Here is a 22,818-nt window from a genome sequence, read left to right as displayed (position 1 = left end):
ATGATGTTCCATAACTGTTTTGCTAACTCGGGTTATTTCGTCGCGACCTGGTGCTTTTTTGTTATTTAGGTTGGCGAAAAATTTATTGATCTCCTGCATTTGAAAGTCGGGAGTGTTGAGGGTGTTGATTGAGAGGTTGGCTTGATCCCGGATACTACGATGGTAGTCTGTATCTTGGTCTTGATTGTCCTCTATGCAAAAGGTATCCATTTTGCAACTGGCAGCCTGGTAGAAGTCCTGACCAGGCGATGTGGAGTGCAGCACCTGTCTGTGCTTAAGCTTGTTTGTTGCATGCTTAGTGATAAAGCCTTAGGGGTTTTTGGTGGCCGTTTCGCAGAACTGGGTCCATGAGGCCTGTTTCGCATTCTTTATTTCTTTTTTATAATTTTTAAGTTTCTGCAGATATTCAGTTTTTAAGTTGATACGTTTTGGTTCATGATGGCAGTTCTGGAATTTTTTTCGTAGCCTGATGTTTTCTTGACGCAGGAGTTTCAAGGTGTCATTCCACCAGGGCACGGGCTTACGGTTATTGGTATATTTTGGGATGAAATCATGGCATGCAGTTTCAATGGTGCAGATGTTTTTCTCAATGCACTCACGGGTGGTCTGCTGGTTGGGATGTTCACAATTTATGAGGTTGTTATCGAGATGTTTTTTTAAGTTGTACCAGTCAACATGTTTTAAGTTGAACTTAAGGTGAGGCTGCTTGAAGTTGTTGTTAGTGGTGGTGTTAATGTTGAAACTGATCATAGCGTGGTCGTCAAGAGAGTCCTCCAGGACCCTCCAGTCAGAAATGTACGTGACACAGTTCAGAGAGCAGGCTGTTATGTCGATCCAGCTGTGCCCTTGGGTGGAGACAAAAGTAGGGGGGGAGTGAGGGTCGTTGATAACTACAAGACCATTGCGAGCGAAGAAGTCCTCCCATTGCCGTGTGCAGTGATCGAGAGCATCCCCCGCTATAATGAAGTTTACGTTGCTGAAGGTGTTAATGCTGTTCTGAATAAGCGTTGTGATGTCTTCAACACTTTTGTCTTTAGGGCTGTAGAAGTTAATAAAGATGTACTTATTGTTATTGATGATAATTTCGGTGCAGCTGGTGTACGGAGAACTGATGTTGTCATGGTGGAGGAGAGACAGGTTGTCGTTTGGAGTGATGGAGAGAGCCCAGAGGTAGTCCAGAGTGCCTCTGAGAGTGTTGCAGGTAGTGGGGAGGCAGGCAGGGTTGTTACGAACGCAATATGGCTCCTGGCAGAGAATCAAGTCATAGCTGTTAATCTGTGAGGTTAGAATGGAGGTGGCGGCAATACTTCTGCCGGTGTTATACTGCAGGATATGGAATTGGTTGTTATTTTGATGACCCATAATCGGTACTGTTTATAATTTTTGACTTGATGTGGGTGTAAACACGGCAGGAGCCATCCCGTGCATTGTGTTCGATGTTTGCTGACTTTTCAAATTTGCAGTTGCAGCATTTAGCTGGCCTGCTTTTGTTTGGGCACTCTTTGAAAAGGTGTTCTTTAGCACAGTGACTACAAGTAGGCACTGTCTGGTTACAGGACTTGGTGGAGTGGTTGAATCTGCAACAACGGTAACATTGCAGGACCGGGCAGAAGTCCGATACTTTGCACTTCGACCACTCGATGGAGATCTTGCCCAGCATCAAAAGGTGTTTCCGCAAATCAGGAGTTATCTGTATGGTCCAGTTGGTGTAATCATTCTGCTTCCTGCCGGTGGTGAACTTGATGTTGAATGTTTGTCTAAATTCCTCCTCTGCAAAATTCTCTCTAAGGGTCTTGTTTTTACTGTATATAATGTCAAGGATCTCCTCACGGGTGATCCGAGTCGGTATGGAGAAAAGAACAACATGTGGCAGTCTCTTTTTAGGCTTACGTAACGTAACCTTTGGGATTTCTTTACTAATGTGTTTGTCAAGCTTATCAGCTTCACGAGAATTTTTTAACTCAGTGGCCAAACCACCCCCACCGATATTGCGCACTCTATTGATTCCTATTTGTATTTTGGATGGTTTTATCTGGTCGTAGAGCAGCTTTCTGAGTTTGTTACAGTTCTTCACTTCGCCCTTGCTATGCAAGAGAAGGACCTCAGTGCAGTTGCTTTGGGTAGTGAGTCTCTTAGTTGTGATTGTTTTCCCCGATTGTAAGACTGAGCTGTAGATTGCACAGCTTGGATTAACACCAGTCACCTGCAGGTTAAGTTGGTGTAATTTGGCAGCTGCAGTCTCCTGATTGTCAAGAATTTTCTTGATCGGGTTTTCGTGAAGCAATTTGTCCATTTTTTCTGTTTGGACCTCAAGACGAGCCGCAGGTGCGTCAAGAACCATACGATCGGTGAGGTGGTCCACACAATTCTTTATTCTTTCGTTGGAGTCAGTAATTCTATCCAGTTTGTCGTTAATGTCTTTGAGCTGGTTCTTTAAACTATCCTGGTGGTGGATGATTGGTTAATTATCATTACTTGTGGAAGCAAGTCTGGTGGCTGTATTTTGAAGATTTGTGATGATGGAAGGCAGTTGATCATCTAGGAGCTTACTCAACTTGTTGCAGAGACCTTCAAGCTCAGGTCTAGTCACCAGTGGCAAAATGGAAGGATGCAGGATGGGCATGGGAGGCGTGGGGGCTGCCTCCAAAAATCTATCGCCCCATTTTGATGGAGTGTCCTGTTCGTGCGTTAAAGCGTGAGAAACAGGTGAGAGAGCGGAAGCTTCGTTGTCACTTTTTCCAGTTCTGTTACACTGTGCACAATGCTTTTTTATGGTGTCGGCAGCTAGATTCATAATTTTCTGAATCTGGTCGTTAATAAAGGTCTGATTTTCAGCAGATTCGAATCTTCGGTCTGGTTTTTTTGCGCAGAATCCCTTAACTTCATTGGCGATCCTGTAAGCTTTATCAAGGAAGACCTGAAGGGGACCAGAAGCCATGGGGAGTAGACAGAGAGGGTCCGAAGATTCACAAACAAGTAAAACGCCAAACGGCGTTAGTTACGCCGAACGGCGTAAGACGCGACAATATGATAAAAATAATACAATGATGCGCGGACACAGCGCGCACAGTACAACCCGATAATATCAACAGAATGACAGAGAAAACATTGTACAGAAAACAGACTCAAGGCTTTTAGTGCGAGTAAGCCGAACAGCGATAGCCGGCGGAAAATAAGATAAAACAAAATAATAACAGCACGAGCAGCAGGGTAGCCAGGGCTGCTAACAAAGAACAAACGGTAAAACAGCGGGCCCGGAAAAAACAAGCACGGGGGCGAAAAACACGAAAATGCCGAGACGGCACGATCCTGCCGAACAACAGACAAAGAACGTTACCGTTAGACAAAGGCCTTTGTCTAATGGAAAAAACTAAATCGCGTATAACACGAAAAATAATGAACGGAACGACATGAAATTAACACAGCAGGTAGAAGGCGAGGCGGGCTACCCGAAACCGTTTAGCAATACGACAGGATGCGGGCCGGCGAAAAACAGAAAATAAGAACGACGATAGCAAAAAAAACTAAGCGGTTGAAATTAAAAATTCAAACACTTACAGGTAGCTGGCGTCGAGTTCTAATTGTCGATATATAGTAATTTAAAATCGGTGTAAAATTGGCGATGATACGGCGATCGAAGTGGGAGCACAAAAACCAAGCAGCCACTCTGGTCAAAAGTAGGTCACTAGTCAGTAGATAGGGACAAGCGTCCCTCGCGTGTCCGAAGTTATTCCTGCCGTACCTATCTGAAAAGACTTAACGGCATAGTTAGAACCTAAATAAACATTACACTGCCAATGATAACTGTAAGTACATTAAAATCCCATGTTACCAATTATTTTATCTACGACTTAAACCTTATAATACTTAAAATACTTAAAATATTGTTAATAATGTGTAAATAGACTAATGTAAGAAAACAGGACTAAATAAAGACGCATGACTAAACCTTATTCTAGTCTAAAATTTCTTAACTTTGCTCTTTCAATCAACATTAACTTTAAAACCTTAAAAACTCGTTTATAGATATTTTCAAAGTGGGTTAGTTTTCGTAAGTATGAAGCGCTATTATATTGAACGTTCAAATAGGGACACTTATCGCGAAACGATGAAAGAAGTGGACACACAAAAATAAAATGCTGTAAATCATCTATCATACCACACTCACATAAATTATTCCGAACAAGATTAAATGAGAAAAGCTTATCATAGAAATCCCCGTGCCCTAATAAAATTTGACTTTCATAATAATCGGGTGAGACTTACTGCGCACGGACTCTATCACGAATGGTCGGAAAGAAACAGGCCGTTTGCCAACCCTTATCATCAATAACCCAACGATCATTCCATAAGTTATCAAACTCCCTTCGAAGAAGTCTACGGATACATGACTCCGACCTGCCGCTGCAGTTATCCGGATAAACCAAAGACCCAACACTGAAAGGTAGACCTTTCCTCATAAGATACTTATAATAAGCCATCTTTACTTCTAAGTCCAATGGCAACTCATTTACCAATACTTGTAACACGCTGGTGGAAGCTGTCCTGTAAGCTCTCGACATCATCAGTAATGCCACACGTTGAGACTGTAACAGCCTTTTTCTATGAGAGGGCCCCAGCGCGTCGCCCTACACACCAGCAGCATAAGTAACAATTGGGACAAACAGGGATCTATACATGACAGATTGTCTGTCCCTATCTACTATCATGTATAGTAGATAGGGACATTTTTTTTTTCCATTAGATGATGATCATTTCCCCTTTAGGGGATCAGTCACCCTTTTCCCGTTGTAGCACCACAAGGGAACGTCTGCTTTATTCATATATCTTTAAGCATACAATTATCTTAACAAACAACATAGAATTAACAACTTATCAAACACTAGGCATCTTGCCTTTACATTATGGGTGTGGCTATTTGCCACCGAGGAGAAGGGAACAGCTCGCTCCCCCCTCAAAGCAATATCTTTTTAATAAAGTTTTTCAGTTTGTGAACAATGTCTTTATTTCTCACCAGCATGTATAGATTTGTGGTGCTGATGTTAGGTGTCATCTTCGCAGTGATGTACAGTTGCATTTTTTCTCTCTCGTGTTTTACACAGTTTGTTATGAGGTGCTCTAGGCTTTCAGCTTCCTCTCCACACTCACACAAGCTATCTATGTTTTTGCCGACTCTCTGCATTTACTCTTTGGTGTTGCAATGGTTTGAGTACAATTGGGTACTTATGTAATCCTTTGGTAGCCACTTGAGCTCAGTTACTCTTTCCTCTACACTGGGAAATAGCCAATAAGTATGTCTTCCTTTGTTACTGTATGTCCATCTTTCTTGCTACTCCTCCGTAGTTTGCTGTCTTAGCAGCTTGTTAACGTACGGGATTGGCATCTTACTATACGCAACCTGTGGCTGCGTTACTGCCTCTTTTGCTAGAGCGTCCGCTCTTTCATTCTTTGTAACGCCTACATGTGCTTTGACCCATCGTATTTTTATTTTCAAGTTATGATCTGTTATTAATTGTTTTACTTCCATGGCCATTTGGTTGCAATCTTTGAATTGTTGTAGAGTCTGAATTGCTGCTCTACTGTTTGTGTTAATCATTAATTGTGTCTGTCATTTGGGCTGTAACCGCCCAGTTTACCGTTATCTTTATTGCATACAACTCTGCTTGGTAGACTGAGCAGTAGTCTGCCAGCCTATAGTGCTGATGGTCGGTCTCTTTCCCTTCCATCATAACCACATTAGATGCGCCTACTTTGTTATCTATTTTTGAGCCGTCTGTATATATGTTTATTCTTGCCCTCTCAGTATCTTTTGCTATGTCAATAGCCTTTCTCTCATACGGTTTCGGCAGTGCTTTTGTACTCGGCTTTTTTTTCCATTTTGTTCCGTCATAAGACATGCTCCCGATGATACATGGGAGTCCTTTCCGGCACCAATATCTCATTGCTCTCTCTCTTATGATAAGATCGATCGGCGGCTCTTTTGCTATGACTAAAAGAGCCTCTGTCGATACTGTTCGGAATGCCTTCGTTACCCTCAACAGTGCTGGTCGTTGTGCACTTAGCAACTTACGCTTTATACTGCTCTTTTCCACTGCTTTATACCACGCTTCTGCAGCGTATGCCATTTTTGGGATAAAGACCTCTTCATAAATTGTGTGTATGGCCTCAGCGTTGAGACCCCATGTAGAGCAAGCAACCCTTGCCAGCACATTAAAAATGTTGGTACATGCTGTCTTCATAGTCGTGACATGGGGGAGCCACGTGAGGCGATGGTCCAAAACCACGCCTAAGTAAGTGATCTCTTTTTCAACTTTTATTCCTTGGCCTTCCATCTTTATTGTCGGGGTGCGCTTGTACAAGTCTTGTGTGCGCCCTCTGAAGAACACTATGGCCTTTGTTTTCCTGGGGTTGAAGTTGAGCTTTATTACTTTTCCCCTAGTGGATATCAGTTCAAGCACATGGTAACTTTTGTCTTTTATTTGTCTTCTAGAGTCTGCTCCAAACAGCACTATTGTGTCATCAGCATATGCAAACTCATACACTCTGTCCCCTTTGTCAGTCTTCAGGAAGTTATCATATATAATGTTCCAGAATAAGGGCCCCAAGTTGGAGCCCTGCGGGCACCCTCTATTAAGTGCCTTTTTGATGGTAGTGCTTCCTGCTTTGTATGTTATCTGTCTTTCATGCAAATAGTTTTCCACCACTTCGTAGATATTCTTAGGACATTTGGCATTTCTTAGAGTGCTGAGTATCAGGGGCCATCACGCATGGTCAAAGGCCCCCTGAATATCAAGACTAATTGCGCAACAGTACTTGTGGGTTTCTAGATTGCTATTTATCGTGTCTATCACTTTCCGTATGATGTCCTCTGTGGACTTCTGTGGCAGAAAGCCAAATTGCTTCGGGCTTAGGTACTCTTTGTTTTTTAAGTGATGTATCAGTCTTTGACTTATAAGCTGATCCTGTACTTTTCCAAGGGTCGGCAGCAGACTCAGCGGCCTGTAGCTTTTAGCGATACTTTTGTCTAGTTTATCGCCTTTGGGTATAACTATCAAGTTTGCCTCTTTCCAAGTTGTTGGAAATAGCCCATATTTCAAGCAAGTGTTATACATCTGAGTTAAATACTCTGGGAAAGATTCCCAGACTTTATGAACAATTTCTGCCACTATGCAATCGCCGCCTGGCGCTTTGCCAGGGCGCAGTCGGCGGACTGTTCATTCCACTTCCTGTGGTGTAAACTCTGGGTCCATAGGCCCGCTCATAGGGAGTAGTCATCGCTTTTTTAACTCTTGTTGGCTGGGGGTGTCCGTTTCCAGATCATCGTTTGGAAAGAAGACTTTCATAAGTGCTTCAACAGTGTTTTCAATTCCCTCACTGTATACTTCATTTTCTCTAACCGCCGTCAGGTACTGGGGCCTTTTAAGTTTGCCCGCACAGGCCCTGTACAGAGTAGATAGGGACAAGCGTCCCAGAAGTCCTATTAATCTCATAAGCTACCTCTTCTGTCCGAAGACGTCTCGGTAGAATAAAGCTATAACTATATAAAGTAACTCAACCTATAAAACCCTGTAATTGCTAAATATAAATAATTAAAATATAAATACAATTGTATAACTATGTACAACTATAAAACTTGTGTATGTATAACTAAGAAACCATGTGTGACTGAATAAATGTATACATGTAAACTGGACAATAAAAGAATAAAAGTAGAAACTTCCTATATCATTATTTTTTGTTGCCTCATACGTTCTAAAAACATCTCCTTTAAAACTACAATAACCTCTGTATAAATAACTTTATTGGATATAAGTCGATGTAAAGAATCAAAATTTAAGTCTCGTAAATAAATACAAGTATTTCTAATACTTGACAGAAGCGGACACGTAAGCATGAAATGATCCAGTGTGTCAACTACACCACACTCACAACAATCTGTATTAACTAAATTAAAACTAAATAATTTTATACGAAAGTCCCCATGCCCTGTTAGAATCTGGCTGGCAAAGAAATCTGGTAATACCCACTGCGACCTCAAACGCTTCCATATCTTAGGAAAGTAACCTGCCGTCACTCGACTTTTAGTAGATGTCTCCCATCTATCATTCCATTTTTTATTTAATTTACTTCTAATGAGTCTACGTATCATGGAATCACTTAACCCTACACAATCTTGTGGGTAATGTAAAGAGCCCAAAGTAAAAGAGATACGGGAAAGAAGTAAAGATCGGTAATAAGCCAACTGAATCTCCAAATCCAAAGGCAGCTCTCCTGCCACAACTTGCAGGTCCTCAGTCGAGACAGTCCGGTACGCACGTGTCATTAGCAGTAAGGCAGTTCTTTGAGCCTTATACAACTTCGCCTATGAGTGGCCCCCAGTGCGTCGCCCCACACACCAGCGGCATAAACTATTATTGGGACGAACAGGAGTCTGTATAGGGTGATCAGGGAGGGAAGCTGCAGCCCCCACCCCGAACCCAACAGCCCCTGCAGTCGACAGAACTGAGCCACGGCTTTACTGGTAATGTCGTCTATATGGTCGTTAATACTTAAGTTCGATCCCAACCTAATTCCGAGATATCGAACATTTTCCACCATTCGAATTACCATTGTACGAATTACCACCAGTAGATAGGGACATTCATTTATTTTTATTTACAAATTGTTGGAATACAACAAATTCCTGGCGCCATTTTCATATAGCCAGGTGAAAAGCAGGATACATGGTAACAAGATACAATACAGTTAAAAAGTAAAGTTACATAATAAGGGAATGAGAATAAAATAACAATATAAGAGAGTACAAAGATATCAATACAGAGTACAGAGTATAAAATTACAAATACAAAAGTTATACAATAATAAAAGAAAAATAAAAATAAAATGCCGAATATAAAATAAAAGTACAATGTAATAATGGTGATTGGTACAAGGAAGATATGATAACAAAATTATTGGATACATACAGAAAATATATACATTATATACATAGAATAATTATACATCAATATAAATAACTAAAGAACACAGGTGACAAAGGCATCAATGAAAAGCAGGTACGGTAGTCTTTTTAAAATAAGTCTCAATGAGGCATAGTAGTGCATCATAAGTGTCTCTATTGTTCATAAGTTTGTGGAGATCATCAGGCCAGTGATAGCCATGTGTCTCTAAGGAGGAACGTAGGAAATGTCTTTCAAGTTCTAGCATTGGACAGGTGAGTAGGTAATGTAGGCTGCTGTCATTGACTTCGCAGAGGGAACAGTTTGAAGTTTCAGAGTTGACAAACCTGGCCAGGTATGAGTTAAAGCGTCCGTGGTTGGTGAGAAATTGACTGGTGCGATGAGTCGGTCTATACCAGGGAGAAGTGAGAGGGTCTTTATATTGGGTATGAGGTGATGGGTGACAGGGTGGTTTTGCATATTCCAGTCCTCTTGCCACTGATCGAGGAGGTCGTTGCGGATGATGTTTTTTATGGTTTTAAAGTTGACTTTGCTGTAAACAATGGAGAGGTTGTCGTCCCCACAAGCACTCTTTGCTAGTTCATCAGCCCTCTCGTTACCGAGAGTGCCCTGATGGGCACGAGTCCAATAGATGAAATATATATTGCTGGAGTTGTTAATGTGATTATGGATGCTGGCGGAGATTGGATGGTTGTGATGATTTTTAAGGGCTGCGATGGAGGATTCACTGTCGGTAATGATAGCAACAGTCTGGGAATTGTAGTTTGAGGCACTCCAAGCCACAGCCATACTTATCGCGTACATTTCCGCCTGAAAGACGGTACAATTTTCACCAAGTCTGTATTGCTCAGACGCGGTTTCAGTGTTGTTAAAGTAGGCGACGAAACTGCTACCAACACTATCATTACATTTGGACCCATCAGTAAAGACATGTCGGTGTGCTCAGGCTGGAAAAAGTTTAGATTATTACAGATTGCAGGGTGATTGGAATCAGAGAGATGGATGGCGCACTCAAGATCTTGGTAATTTATATCGTGTGTGGCTGTAGAGATGGTGCTGCCCCATTTGAGTTGCCAAACCTTAGTCAAAAGAGAGATGTGTTTGTCAATGGGCATTTTTTTTGCCAGAACTTGGAGAGAAGAATTTGGCGTTGTACTATAAGCCCTAGTAATGTGCAAGAGGGTGTTGCGTTGTGCGGCGATGAGTTTTTGTTTTATATGGACCTTGCAGGTAGCCCAACCCCAGCTGCCACAGGCGTACGCGATGATTGGAATAAAGATTTGGTTGTAAATGGCATCCATGGCCTCAGAACCCAGGCTCCAGCGCCTATGGGCAATGCCAGCAAAGGTGTTATAGATGTGTTCTGTGCGCTCGGTAATGTATTCAACATGAGCGTTTCACAGCAGCCTATGGTCGAGTACAATGCTTAGGTACTTGATCGTCTTTTCAACTGCGATGATTTGCCCTCCCATTTTAATAGTGGGGACTCTTAAATATAAATTCTGCTGGCCAGGTCTATTAAAAACGATACACTTAGTTTTTTGTGCGTTGAAGACAAGCTTGTGATCACTACCCCAGTTTAGAATCTTGTCTAGTAATTGCATTGCTGTTTTCTTTGATTGCCGCGCGAGAGCGGCTTTCGAGAAGCAGAAAGACGTCGTCGGCATAGGCCACTATTTTATGGTGTTTAAAGTCTTGTTGTAGAAAGTCGTTAAAGTAGATGTTCCACAGAGTTGGTCGACAGACCGAGCCCTGGGGGCAGCCACGAACAACAAAGCGATGGATGGTGTGACTTCCGCATTGTAGAAAGGCAGTTCTGTCTCTAAGATAGTCCTGTATGAGATGGTAAAGGTTGGCTGGGCACTTAATTTTCCGGAGTTGATATAGAAGAAGCGGCCACCAGGCACTATCGAACGCTTTGGCGATATCTAGGCTGATGGCCAAGACATATTTGTTATTTTGGAGGAGGTTGTCAATGTTGTTGATTACACTATGGATGGCATCTGAGGAAGATTTTTGAGAACGGAAGCCGAATTGTGAGTTGTGCAGGATAAAGTTGCTTTCGAGGTACCAGACAAGTCTATTGTTAAGAAGTTGTTCCAGAACCTTGCCGAGTACCGGCAAGAGGGAGATCGGCCTGCTATCATTTGTGCGTCCAGGTTTGGGGACCGGGACAATTCTGGCCTTTTTCCAAGATTGCGGAAAGACATTGTGGCGGAGACAAGCATTATAGAAATTTGTTAGTATGGTGGGGATGAGGGACTAGAGAGTCTTAGCAATTTCAGACGTTATGTCGTTGTGGCCTGGAGATTTCTTATTGCGGAGAGTAGAGAAAGCCCTGTCGATCTCATGAGTTTGGAACTCAGGATCAAGGGGAGTACTGATGTTATCTTCTGTGCTTTGACGGATGTTTGTATGAAAATTGTTGTCCTGGTCAGGGGGGTCCTCCAGGCAGAAGTTGTCAATTTTCTTGTTAGCGACAGTGAAGAAGTCATCGTAGAGGCATTAGAGTGGAGAACTTGGTGTTTTTTTAGTTTACCAGTACAGAATTTGGTTATAAATCCCCAAGGACTTTTGGTTGCCTCTGCGCAAAACGTTGTCCACGAGTCCTGTTTGGTTAGCTTAATTTTATATTTGTAGAGATGAAGGTGGTCGATATACTGTTGTTTTAAAATATTACATTGAGGGTTTATGTGGCAAGTCTGATAAAGTTTTTTAAGGCGGATGTGTTTTTTTTCTTAATTCAGTCAGCTCGGGTGTCCACCATGGGACAGGTTTACGTTTGCTAGTGGACATGGGGATGTATTTTCTGCAGGTAATTTTGATGATGTGGATGTTGTCTTCAATGCACTTCCGGGCAAGTTCAAGGTCATCGTGGATGCAGTCGGAAAGGTTATTTACTAGATTTTGCTGGATAGCAGCCCAATCAGCGTGTTTGATATTGTACCTTGGGCGAGAATGGGGGTTGATTGGGGAATTGATGCTGATTGTAAAAGAGATGAGGGCGTGATCATCCTTGGAGTCTTGAAGTACCTTCCAACGATGAATAAGTGAGAAGCAGCTAGAGGAACAGGCAGTCACATCTATCTAACTTCTGCCTTGACTAGAGGTGAAAGCTGGTGGAGAAGAGGCGTCATTGATGACTATGAGGCCGTTTCATGCAAGGAACTTCTCCAGAAGGCATCCACGATTGTCAAGGTGCTCACCACCCCAGGTGGGGGAGTGGGCATTAGTGTCCCCAGCCAGAACAAAATGTACATTGCTAAAGTGGTCCATGATGTTTTGGATACTGTTGAGCATGGTGTCCATAGTTAAATCTTTAGGACAGTAATAGTTGATAATAATGTAACGCTGGTTGTCATCCACAAGCTCCGTGCAGCAGATATGCTGTGTGCTGAGGGTTGGGTGGTGGAGAAGAGACAGACCATTGTTGTTGGATATAGACAAAGCCCATGGGTAATTGTCAGTACCACTGAGCAGAATGCAGTGGGTGGGGAGACAAGCAGGTTTGTTCCTTACGCAATATGGCTCCTGTAAAATGATAAAGTCATAGTCCTGAATGAGGCTGGTCAGAATGGAAGTTGCAGCAATGCTTCTTCCAACGTTGTATTGCAGAAAACGAATGCTGTTGTTGTTATTATGACCCATAATCTGTTTGTCTTATAAGGTTGGATTTGATTTTCTGATATATGGTACAGGAGCCATCACGAGCGTTATGGTTTGTGTCGCCAGATTTTTCGAGTTTGCAGTTTGTGCAAGTTGGTTTTTCATTCTTCTGCGTGCACTCCCTGAAAGTGTGCTCTCCAGAGCAGTGACTACAAGTAGCAGTGGGCTGGCTACAGTTTTTTGTGGAATGCCCGAATCTGCAACAACGGAAGCATTGAAGAACAGGACAGAAGTCCGCTATTCTGCATCTGGACCATTCAAGATTGACTTTCCCCGCCATTAGGAGTTGTTTCCTCAAGAGTGGAGTGACCTGGATCACCCAGTTTGTATAGGCATTGGATTTTTTGCCCATAGCAAATTTTACGTTGAACACCTCTCTGAAGGCTTCCAAGGTGTAGTTGTCAGAGATTGCATCGTTTTGGTTGTACATTAATTGCGTCAATTTCCCACGATTAATTTGAGTGGGGACAGAGTAGATGACGACATTTGGCTGGCGTTTCTTGGGTCTTTTAACGTTTACCTCAGGAATGCTGTTCTCAATATAGTCCTGCAGTTTTCGAGCATCTTCTTCCTTTTTCAGTTCAATGGCAACATCTCCACCGCCGATGTTGCGGATTTTTTTTACACCAATGTTAAGGGAAGAGGGCTTTATTTTTCCAAAGATGATTTTTCTGAGGTTGTTACAGCTTTTGTCTTCGTTGCTATTATAGAGCAGCAACACCTTTGTGGTTTTGGCAGGAGTCTTTAGTAATTTAGTGTTGGACATGGGGTTGACAGTTTTGCCAGACTGTACGATAGGGTTGTTGAGTCCTGAGAGAGTTTGTTATTGTTAGATAGATTTTCTAGCCTCTCTTTCAGTTGTTTTTGGTTTTCAAGGATATCAGTGATGGGGCTGTTGTTGATAGCTGCTTCAATTTTATTAGTAATGTCTCCAATGTAAAAATTTTTAGAGCCAAGCTTGATGTTGTTAGTAATTTCTTTTACGTGAGTGAAGATTCTGTTACTATTGTTGTTTAAATTATCGATCTTGGTGATGATTTCGGATAGTTTATGATTGAGGTCACTGGATAAGAGATCAGAAGTGCTGTGTGGTTGTGGTGGCAAAAGAACAGGCATTGGCGGAGTCATGCCTGTGAGAAGGACCTCGCTGCAGTTGGAGTTTAGTGGTCTTTTGTTGGTGGGGGTGCTGGGAGTTGGAGAAGAGGCACAGACAGACTTGCCATCTTTCTTGTTTTTAAGAGGCAAGGTGGAGGAAGTGTTGAGAGGAGCCCAGAGTGAATGTTCCTTAGTCAAAGCATTAAGTTTTTTGTTTATTTGGGTGTTTTCTTTTACAACAGTGTTTAGGGAGGTCTCAGCAAAATCAATAATTTTTTGAATTTAGTCGGTTAAATACTTGAAATGTCCTTCAGTCTGGAAGCGACCATTGGGATGTTCGGCACAGTAACCTTTCACTTCATCAGAGATTCTATAGGCCTTGTCCAGAAAAGTAGACACAATAGTCGACTCCATGATGACCAGTTGATGAAAACACAGAGAAAAAATGCACAATTAAGTCAGTGGACGAACGGGTAGATCCAGACAACCAAAGTGTGACACAAAAACACAAGAAAGTCGATCAGAGCGATGCGAGCCGATCGACGAAAATCCGGAAAAATACACAAAATGACCCGACAAAATAAAAAAAGCGAGATGCTTGACTCAAGCTGCGAGTAGTTGCCCAGTACCATCAAGCTGAACGCAAACGACGGGTAAAAAATTACGTAACACGAAAAACGCCGAACAGCGTGAGTAAGCCGTACGGCGGAAGCCAGCCGCAAAAAATAAAAACAACGGTAAACACAAAAAAACAAAAAAGGCAAGTAAAGCGTGTACTGACGAACGTAAATCCGACATAAAACTGCTTAGAAAAACAAAAATAACCCTGCAAAGCGAGACACGCCTTAAAAACAAAGAACGTTGAGCGGCTGGCAGGCCACGTGTAGGGTAAACAAAGCCTTTGTCTAACGGTACATACAAAAACTCGAATAACTCGAGAAGTAATAAATGTACCGCGACGAAAATTGCACAGCTGGTAGAGGGCAAGGTACCATAACAAAAACCATCGCGATTGCGGGCCGATCGCGAGCCGTAAGCCCGATGCGGGCCGACAAAGAACCAAAAATTCGGAAGCCGATAAAAAAAAACTAATCGACCGATTTTAATAAAATAAGCGCCTACCGTTAGCAGATGTTTTTCTCTATTCAGCGGTATATAATAATCCAAGATCGGACCAAAACTCGATGAGAAAACAGTCGGAAACAGAGCCGAGATTCACCACGTGTGTAAGCACTCACGACTCGACGTTTTCTAGTAGATAGGGACAATCAATTAATCAATCAATCAAAAGCTTTTATTTAGTACTACGTACATGTCCTGGTACCGCTTTGCATCACCAGGAAATAAATAACAATGTTAAAACATACAAGTAACAGGAAAATGGTAACAACAATAAGATAAAATAAAGAAGAGTGGAACAATCAAAGGTCCCCAGCTCGGGGATTAACGTGTACACTGCAACTCACATGTAGAGAACGACAAAACGAAGTAGAACTGCTTGCAGCAGTGAATCTGTTACCGGTGGATATTTTTATCGTTGTATTTAAATATTTCCTTTGAAAAGGTCTTGAACTGACTAAAGATGTCTCTGTTACTGAGAAAATCAGAGGGCTGACATGGCCAAGAAACGTTGTATTTAGCAAGTGTGCTAATGAGTTCTTTCTTTTTCAAATATGATGCAGTGGTATATATAATGAATTGGTCCATCGACGGTGTCGCAGGCCATACACTTGTTTGAATCTCTGTTGGTAAATCTTGCCAAGTAGTTCGCATACTTTCCGTGGTTCGTCAGAGTCTGGCAAGTGTAGAAATCCGGTGTATTCCAACTGATTTCCAAGTAATTATTTAGGTTAGGTATGAACTGGTGAGTTATGTGGCCCGAGTTGCTATCCCATAGGTGTTGTCACTGTTGGATGGTTTCTTCTCTCAGAAGGTTGCGTAGAGTTCGTCGACTGAGATTTTTATAGGTCATCTGGTCATCATCCATTGTGGTCACGGCCTTGGCCAGCTGATCGGCCCTCTCATTTTCGTCCAGGCCTTGATGGGCTCTGACCCAGTTAATATGAATTTAGCAATTAGAGAGCCTTATACTATTCCTGATGGGTTCGGCCAACAAGTGAAGTTTAGGTTTTTTCAGGAGATTATACGCCGATAAGGAGTCTGTGTAGATAGTAGCATGAATGTTATCATAGTTTTTAGTTATGTATTCCACAGCCTTTCCAATGGCGAAAAGCTCGGCCTGGAAGACAGAGCACATGTTTCCTAGTTTGTATGTTTCATTAGAGATTTCGTTGTGATTTTGGAAGGCAACCAAGCTACATCCAACTTTTCCGTCCAGCTTTGATCCGTCAGTGTAGACTTCAACACAGCTACCGCTAGGTTCCTCTTCATGGGGATAACATTGCCCGTTGGATAAAGAGTTTCCCGGAAGGGGAAGTTCCACTCAATGTCCGAGTGTTTGTATTTCTTCGTGCCGACGCTGATATCAGAGCCCCATTTGATGTGGTACACAGACATACATTCATTTTTATATATATAGATTAGATCAATAGGTGGCTTCTTTGCCAAGACCTGTAAGCATCTATTACTTGTAGTACGGAATGATTTTGTAATTGGGAGCAGAGCCTGTCTCTGAGCAGATGTTAGCTGGCGTTTAATGTGGACTATCCGGGACGCCCATCCCCATGTGCCACACGCATAAGTTATAGTAGGCAGGAATACGCAGTCGTAGATGATTGACATTGCGTCGGCGCTCAGCTCCCAGTCCCTTTTCGCCACTTGGGCGTAGGTGTTAAAAATTAGTCCTGTCCTGGTGGTAATGTACTCAATATGGCTACTCCAGGATAGCCTAAAGTTGAGGAATACTCCAAGGTATTTAATAGCCTTTTCTATTTTAATAGTACAGTTGTTCATTTTAATATGGGGAGGTCTTAGATACAGATTTTGTTGGCCGGTCTTGTTAAAAACAATTCTTTTGGTCTTAATTGGATTAAAAGTCAGTTTGTGTGCCTCACCCCAGTCGTAGATACGTTGCAGGATGTCATTTCCTTTTCCCTTGAGGTCAGCCCTGGACCGACCCCCCACCAGCAAGAGCACGTCATCAGCATAAGCGATGCAGTGGTGTTGCCCAAAATCGCTCTGGAGAAAGGTATCGAAAGTAAGATTCCACAGCAGGGGACTACAGACGGACCCCTGCGGGCACCCTCTTGTAATTCTCTTAAGGACACAGTGTTGCCCATATTCCAGCTTTGCTGAGCGATCGTTGAGGTAGTCTTGCATGATTTTTAGAATGTTTCTTGGGCATTTTATCTTCCTGAGCTGATGTGTGATTAGGGGCCACCAGGCGCTGTCAAAAGCCTTCGAGATGTCCAGGCTGACCTCGAGGACATACTGGCAGTTGTCAAGAAGTTGATTAATATGTTCGATAGCCCTCTGGATGGCGTCCTCATCAGACTGCTGTGGGCGAAAACCGAACTGACTTTCACTGATTGTTCTGTTCCTCTTTACAATCCACATAAGCCTGTTAGTTAAGAGTTTCTCTAAAACTTTGCCTATAACAGGCAAGAGAGATATTGGCCTTACATCCCTTGCTGATCCCGGCTTCGGGAGGGGAATTACCCTGGCAATTCTCCAATCATGAGGAAATATTCCATGGTCAAGGCAAGTGTTGTATAACCTAGTCAGTTGTTGCGGAATGATTCTCCATATGTTGATCACAATGTCCACAGTGATATTGTCGGGGTTGGGGGCCTTGCCCCTCCCCATGGTTTTCATGACGTAGTTTATTTCCTCAAAGGTAAATGGGGCCGAGTTTTCAGTACCTTCCAGTTTGTTTTTATCGTTCCTTAATTGCTTATGCCATCCTGTTTCTTCCGATTCATCATCGTTTGGACAAAAGACGTCCAATTTTTCTTGGGGAGTCTCTATTAAGGATTTGGGGCGATCATCTCTGGCAGAGGCTACGAGAATCTGAGTCTTGCGTAGCTTGTTGCTACACATTCTGGTTACAAATCCCCATGGATTGGAGGAGGACCTTGTACAGTACTCTCTCCACCCCTTCAGTTTGCTTTCTTTAATGGCATTCTTATAGGAGTGCTGGCTTTGTAAGTAAGCCTCCCGATGCGCTGTCCTAGTAATTTCGTCACGACTTCTTTGGTACCTCTTCCTAAGCTCTGGTGGTCCTCCTGAGTGCAGAGAGTTTTAGGTTCCATCACGGAATGTTCCTGTCTCTGGGAGGCAGAGTCGGAATGTATGTTTTCACATGCCTTATTTATGATTGCAATGTCGTGATCCAGCTGCATTCTTGCCTCAGTGTATTGCTCAGTCAGGTTGTGCGTCAGGAATTCTTTCATTCCCTCCCAGTCGGCCCTGCCAGCAACATAGCACAGCCTTTTGGTGAAAGGAGATGTGATGCAAGAGTCACTATTCATGAGATCAAAGGCGATGTAGGCATGCTCGCTGAAACTCTCCTCATCCAGGACCCTCCAGTTTGTAATCCTGGGAAAAAGGTTTTCGCTGCAGGCCGTGAGATGGGGGGGAAGTGGATTATTTACAACAAGTAATCTGTTAGAGGCGAAGAATTCTTCAAGTTGAGAGCCCCGTTGGTCAAGGTTTTTACTTCCCCAAGTCAGGAAGTGGGCGTTAAAGTCGCCAACAATTAGTATAGGAATATCACCAAAAGCACTTAAGATGTTCTGAAGTTTCCCTATAAACGGCTGGGTCTCCATATCTCCCGGAAAGTAAACGTTGATAAGTATAATCCTTTCAGTGTGTAGCATCAGTTCAGAAGTAATGATGTGGTTATCGCAATAGGATTCATGTTTCATAATTGTGTTAGAAGTATTAGGGACAAGCGTAATGGCCCATGGGTAATCCTCTGTGCCCCTAATCACCAGGCAGTAAGTGGGCAGGCAAGATGGGGAACTATCCCGGCAGTATGGCTCTTGCACCATAACCAAGTCAGAATTTAACAGTTGTTTACAAAGCAGAGAAGTGGCGGCAATGCCTCTTCCAATGTTGATTTGCAGAAAACTGATTTTGTTTGGTTTAGCTGGATCCATATTCTGTCCTAGAGGTGATGTTGTTCTTAATACGAATGTAAATTGGGCAAGAAGAATCCCTGGCGTTCTGCTTGTAGTTGTTCGCTTTGTTTCTGCTACAGTTAGGGCACTTTGGTTCCTTGTCCCTGTTTGGGCAATCCTTATAAAGATGGGCTCTGGAGCAATGGCTGCAGATCGGATCCACTTGTGGACACTCTTTAGCCGTGTGATTGTAGTTTGAGCACCTAAAACACTGCAGGACCATTCAATGCTAATTTTAACTTGTTGTAGGAGTGCTTTCCTTATCTCCGGTGAGACTTCCACTACCCAGTTTTGAAAAGGTTGTCCCTTTTTATCAAGGACAAACTTGACCCGGAATTGTTAGTTAAATTCTTCCTCACTTATCAGATTTTCCATGAATTCATTTTGTTGGAAGATCAGTCGTCCGAGGTCTTCTTTGTCAATGTCAGAACTAACGGAGTAAATAACAATGTGCGGCCACCGTTTTCTGGGCCACTTAGTAGTCAGTTCAGGAATAGATTTGGCTATTTTATTTTCAATAATTGCTACGTCCTCGGAACTGCTTACCTCAATGGCAACCTCGCCATTGGCAACCTTTCTTATCCTGTCAACTCCAATGCGCATGGAGGAAGGTTTAAGCTGATTTTGAACAGTTTTCCGAACTGTTTCACTTGTCATTTTTCCTTGTTCTTTTGCGTAAACCAGTATGACTTTGTTTGTCTTTTTCTCCCTAAGAGGTGGTCTGTGAGCGTCACCAGTTCTTCCGGATTTGAGTACCTCGCTGTAAGTCATAGGAATTGGTCGAGTCTCAGTTTGGTGCTTTATTTTCTTAAGTTGATCGATTATTTCTTGGTGGGAGTTTGTCACACGTTCAGCAGTGCACTCGTTTCTTAGGTCTTCTTTGGTTACCATTAGAGAAAGTTTGTCATTAATGGCCTTAAGGTATTCGTCTGTAGCAAGGCTTGCCTGAGCTAGCGAAATCAATCTTGAGAATTGAGCCAGGATTTATTAAGTGTGAGAGTCCACCGAGAAGCGTTTGTTGGGGTTGTCGGTAGCGTATTTCTTCACCTCTTCGTAGATGCTATTAGCTTCCTTGACAAAGGAATCCATGGCTAACAGTCTTAAATAACTAACAAAACCCAGACCCCCGTGTTTAATGTTATGTCCTGCACCCAAAGCTAAAGAGGGTAAATGTCAGTGGGAAACTGAGTTCCAAGCGGCTCTGCGAATGCAGGTTGACACCTGAATGCGCAGAGAGAAAAAGATAATTAAAATTAACTTATATCTAGTTAAAACTAGTACATAACATAAGGAGTTCGCGTAACAATTTGATTTGTCGTTGTAGGCACAAAAGTCTTTATCTGTGGAAAGCTGTTGCATCCAGAGATGTCCCAAGTTCAAGCGAAAGAACTGGAACACGTCGCTAATGAGAAAGCCACCGACTCCCGACGTCACAGAAGTTTGTTAGAAAAGTCGTTGTAGAAGAGGTCAATGACCTGCAGTGTGTGGAGAGGTAGAAATTCTAAAACTGCAAAAACTCTTTGAAGAAGAGCCAGATCCGTCTGAAATTTTGTGGAGATAAAGGGACTAGATGCTTCTCCGTAACACCCAGAGATCAGAGGTGTGCGCCGAACGGATGGCCCGATGTGGGCCTCGGAGCAAAAAGACAAAAAGCTGAATTGCCGAAAAACCAGTGGTCCGAAAGCCACCAAATTTGTAGTGTGTACTTACCACGGTAATGTCTGTTTAAAGGCGTCGCCGGTTCCGGAAACCGGTCCGAAAAACGAAAACTTTGCGAAGCCGTAAAATTCCAAAAAATGGGTCCACGTGAACAAAAATTACGTTGACAGAATCAGCAGCACTAGTGCTATGTAGATCAGCCCAAAAAACCACACTAGGCACCACAAATACCACTGAAAACGCGACTTATTTACGAGCTCGATGTAAGCACATCCACACAGACAAAGGAACAGTCCACTCAGTAGTAGATAGGGACATTTCATTTCATTTGTCGGAACTCCATCTTCTGAAGAGGGCCTACAGAGGTCGACTTCGGTTGATTGTTCCATTTTGCTTGATTCCTGCTTCGCTTTAGCTTTACAGGAATTTTATACAAATATTAAAGTAATACATAAAGAAAATTATCATATAAAGGAAATTGAATTGCGACATGACTATGTACAACTTCGCAGTTCCGGAGTGGGATTAATTACATTATGTTGTTGTCATCGACACTTACGACGTTAGAAGTATCTCTTGTCCGGTTCTTCATCTTGTTGTAGTTGTGAATTAGCTTACATAGAAGTTTAAATAGTCTCGGGTTGCTAATTACAATTTACTTAGAAGCAGGCCATGGGATGTTTTCTTCTGTACATTGTTATCCTTAGGAGGGCCTTCTGTACATTGAAGCCGGATTCAGTCATAAAGGATGTGGTTAGGGTCCTCCAATGTTCCACACGTTGTGCAGTCTTCAGAGGCGCAGTGTCCATATTTGCAAAGGTATGAGTTGAAATCTCCATGGGACGTTAGGAATGCTGTGATATGATGGTTCGTGGTAAAATGTTTTGTGTTGATACGCTGGTGAACGTCTGAAAAGAAAGAAAACAGACCGCGCCCCCTACACGAGGTCAGCCACCTGCCTGCCAAGTGATGAGATAGTGCTGCTTTATTTTTTTCTTGATACTGGACCTTGGGATATCTGTGTATGCCCACCTTGTATCTTGTGTACATGCTTTCTTGGCAAGGAGATCTGCTTGTTTGTTTCCAGTATAACCGTAATGCGCTCTTACCCAGCTAAAGGTGATGGTGATATTTCCATCCAAGTTTCGAAGCATTTTCCAAATCTTCTGTATGAGGCTGTTCTTGTTTTCCACATCTTAAATGGCCGCGAGAGCGGACTGACTGTCTGTACTGATGTTGATGATATTATTCCTTATCGATGATTTGACCCAACATAGGGCTTTGTAGATAGCCAGGACCTCTGCTTGGTAGTTGCTGCAATGATGGTGTAGCTTTCATTTCTGATGGTATATCTCCTTACAGTTGTTGAAGTAAGTGAACGCCGCACCGGTCCCTTCGGGTCCCCTCGAGCCGTCGGTGAAAATGCGTCTTGCGTTATCTTGCGCAAAGCGGACCATGTTGATAATGGGGATATACCTTAGGTTAAATCGTTGTCTTGCCGGGACGACTCTCTCCACACTGCTGGTGTAGTCGCTGGATAGCGTGGAGGGAATGATGTCGCTGCTCCTCAGGTTGAAGAGGCCCAAACGCTGCTTAACCTCCAGGTCGATGGGTAGCCTGCCGGCTAACACATGGAGTGCTTCATTTGATACTGTTCTGTAGGCTCTCGTTATCCTTAGGAGGGCCTTCCTCTGAATGGACAGTAGCTTCTTACGGATATGGATGTGATGGGCCGTATGTCCCCATGCGGCTGCGTTGTAGGTTACCATCGGGACTATCGCTCCTTCATAAATGGCTTTCAGGACTTCCCCCAATAGACCCCAATCTTTTTTCGCCACTTTGGCGCACCAGGCAAAGAGGTTTCCTACTTTATCTTTTAGGTATTCTACGTGCCTTACTCAGCTTAACTTGTTGTCGAAGATCACTTCCAGATAACGCATGGTATCCTGTATCTTTATCTGCGTATTGTTGATGTGGATTGCTGGATGTCTCTTCTCTACTTTCCATGTTGTGATGACGAGGCCGATTGTCTTCGTCGGATTGAACCTAAGTTTGCTGTCATTGCCCCAGTCCTGGATTTTCTTAAGAATGTAATTTGTTTTCCTCTCCATTTTACTTTTACTAGACTCAGACACAATGATGATGAGGTCGTCGGCATAGGCTGTAGTGTGTGCCTCCTCTAGGAACCTATTTTTCAATAGGTCATCAATCAGGATACTCCAAAAGAGAGGGCCTGAACAGAAGCCCTGCGGACAGCTTTTGGAAATCTCCTTACTTACGCTAGCAGTTTCGTGTTTTAGAACAGCTTTCCTCCCTGTAAAGTAGTCGCAGATTAGCTGATAGATGTTATTTGGGCA

At 42.9% G+C, this 22,818-nt stretch overlaps 2 protein-coding genes across 2 annotated transcripts; both read right to left on the bottom strand.

Moving 5' to 3' along the window:
* Positions 1–309: 309 nt before the first annotated feature.
* On the bottom strand, positions 310–1,362 carry LOC136980550 (uncharacterized). Its single transcript, XM_067276679.1, has one exon. It carries the CDS (start codon positions 1,360–1,362, stop codon positions 310–312), a length of 1,053 nt encoding a protein of 350 aa, XP_067132780.1.
* Positions 1,363–12,597: 11,235 nt separating this feature from the next.
* Positions 12,598–13,392, bottom strand: LOC136980549 (uncharacterized). The gene has a single exon (XM_067276678.1). It carries the CDS (start codon positions 13,390–13,392, stop codon positions 12,598–12,600), a length of 795 nt encoding a protein of 264 aa, XP_067132779.1.
* Between the last annotated feature and the right edge of the window lie 9,426 nt (positions 13,393–22,818).

The sequence above is a fragment of the Centruroides vittatus genome, unplaced genomic scaffold (assembly GCF_030686945.1).
Source record: "Centruroides vittatus isolate TY-2023 unplaced genomic scaffold, ASM3068694v2 contig_705, whole genome shotgun sequence".
Lineage (NCBI taxonomy): Eukaryota > Metazoa > Arthropoda > Arachnida > Scorpiones > Buthidae > Centruroides > Centruroides vittatus.
Note: the sequence above shows the minus strand (reverse complement) of the source record. Positions and strands in the feature narration are given on the sequence as shown.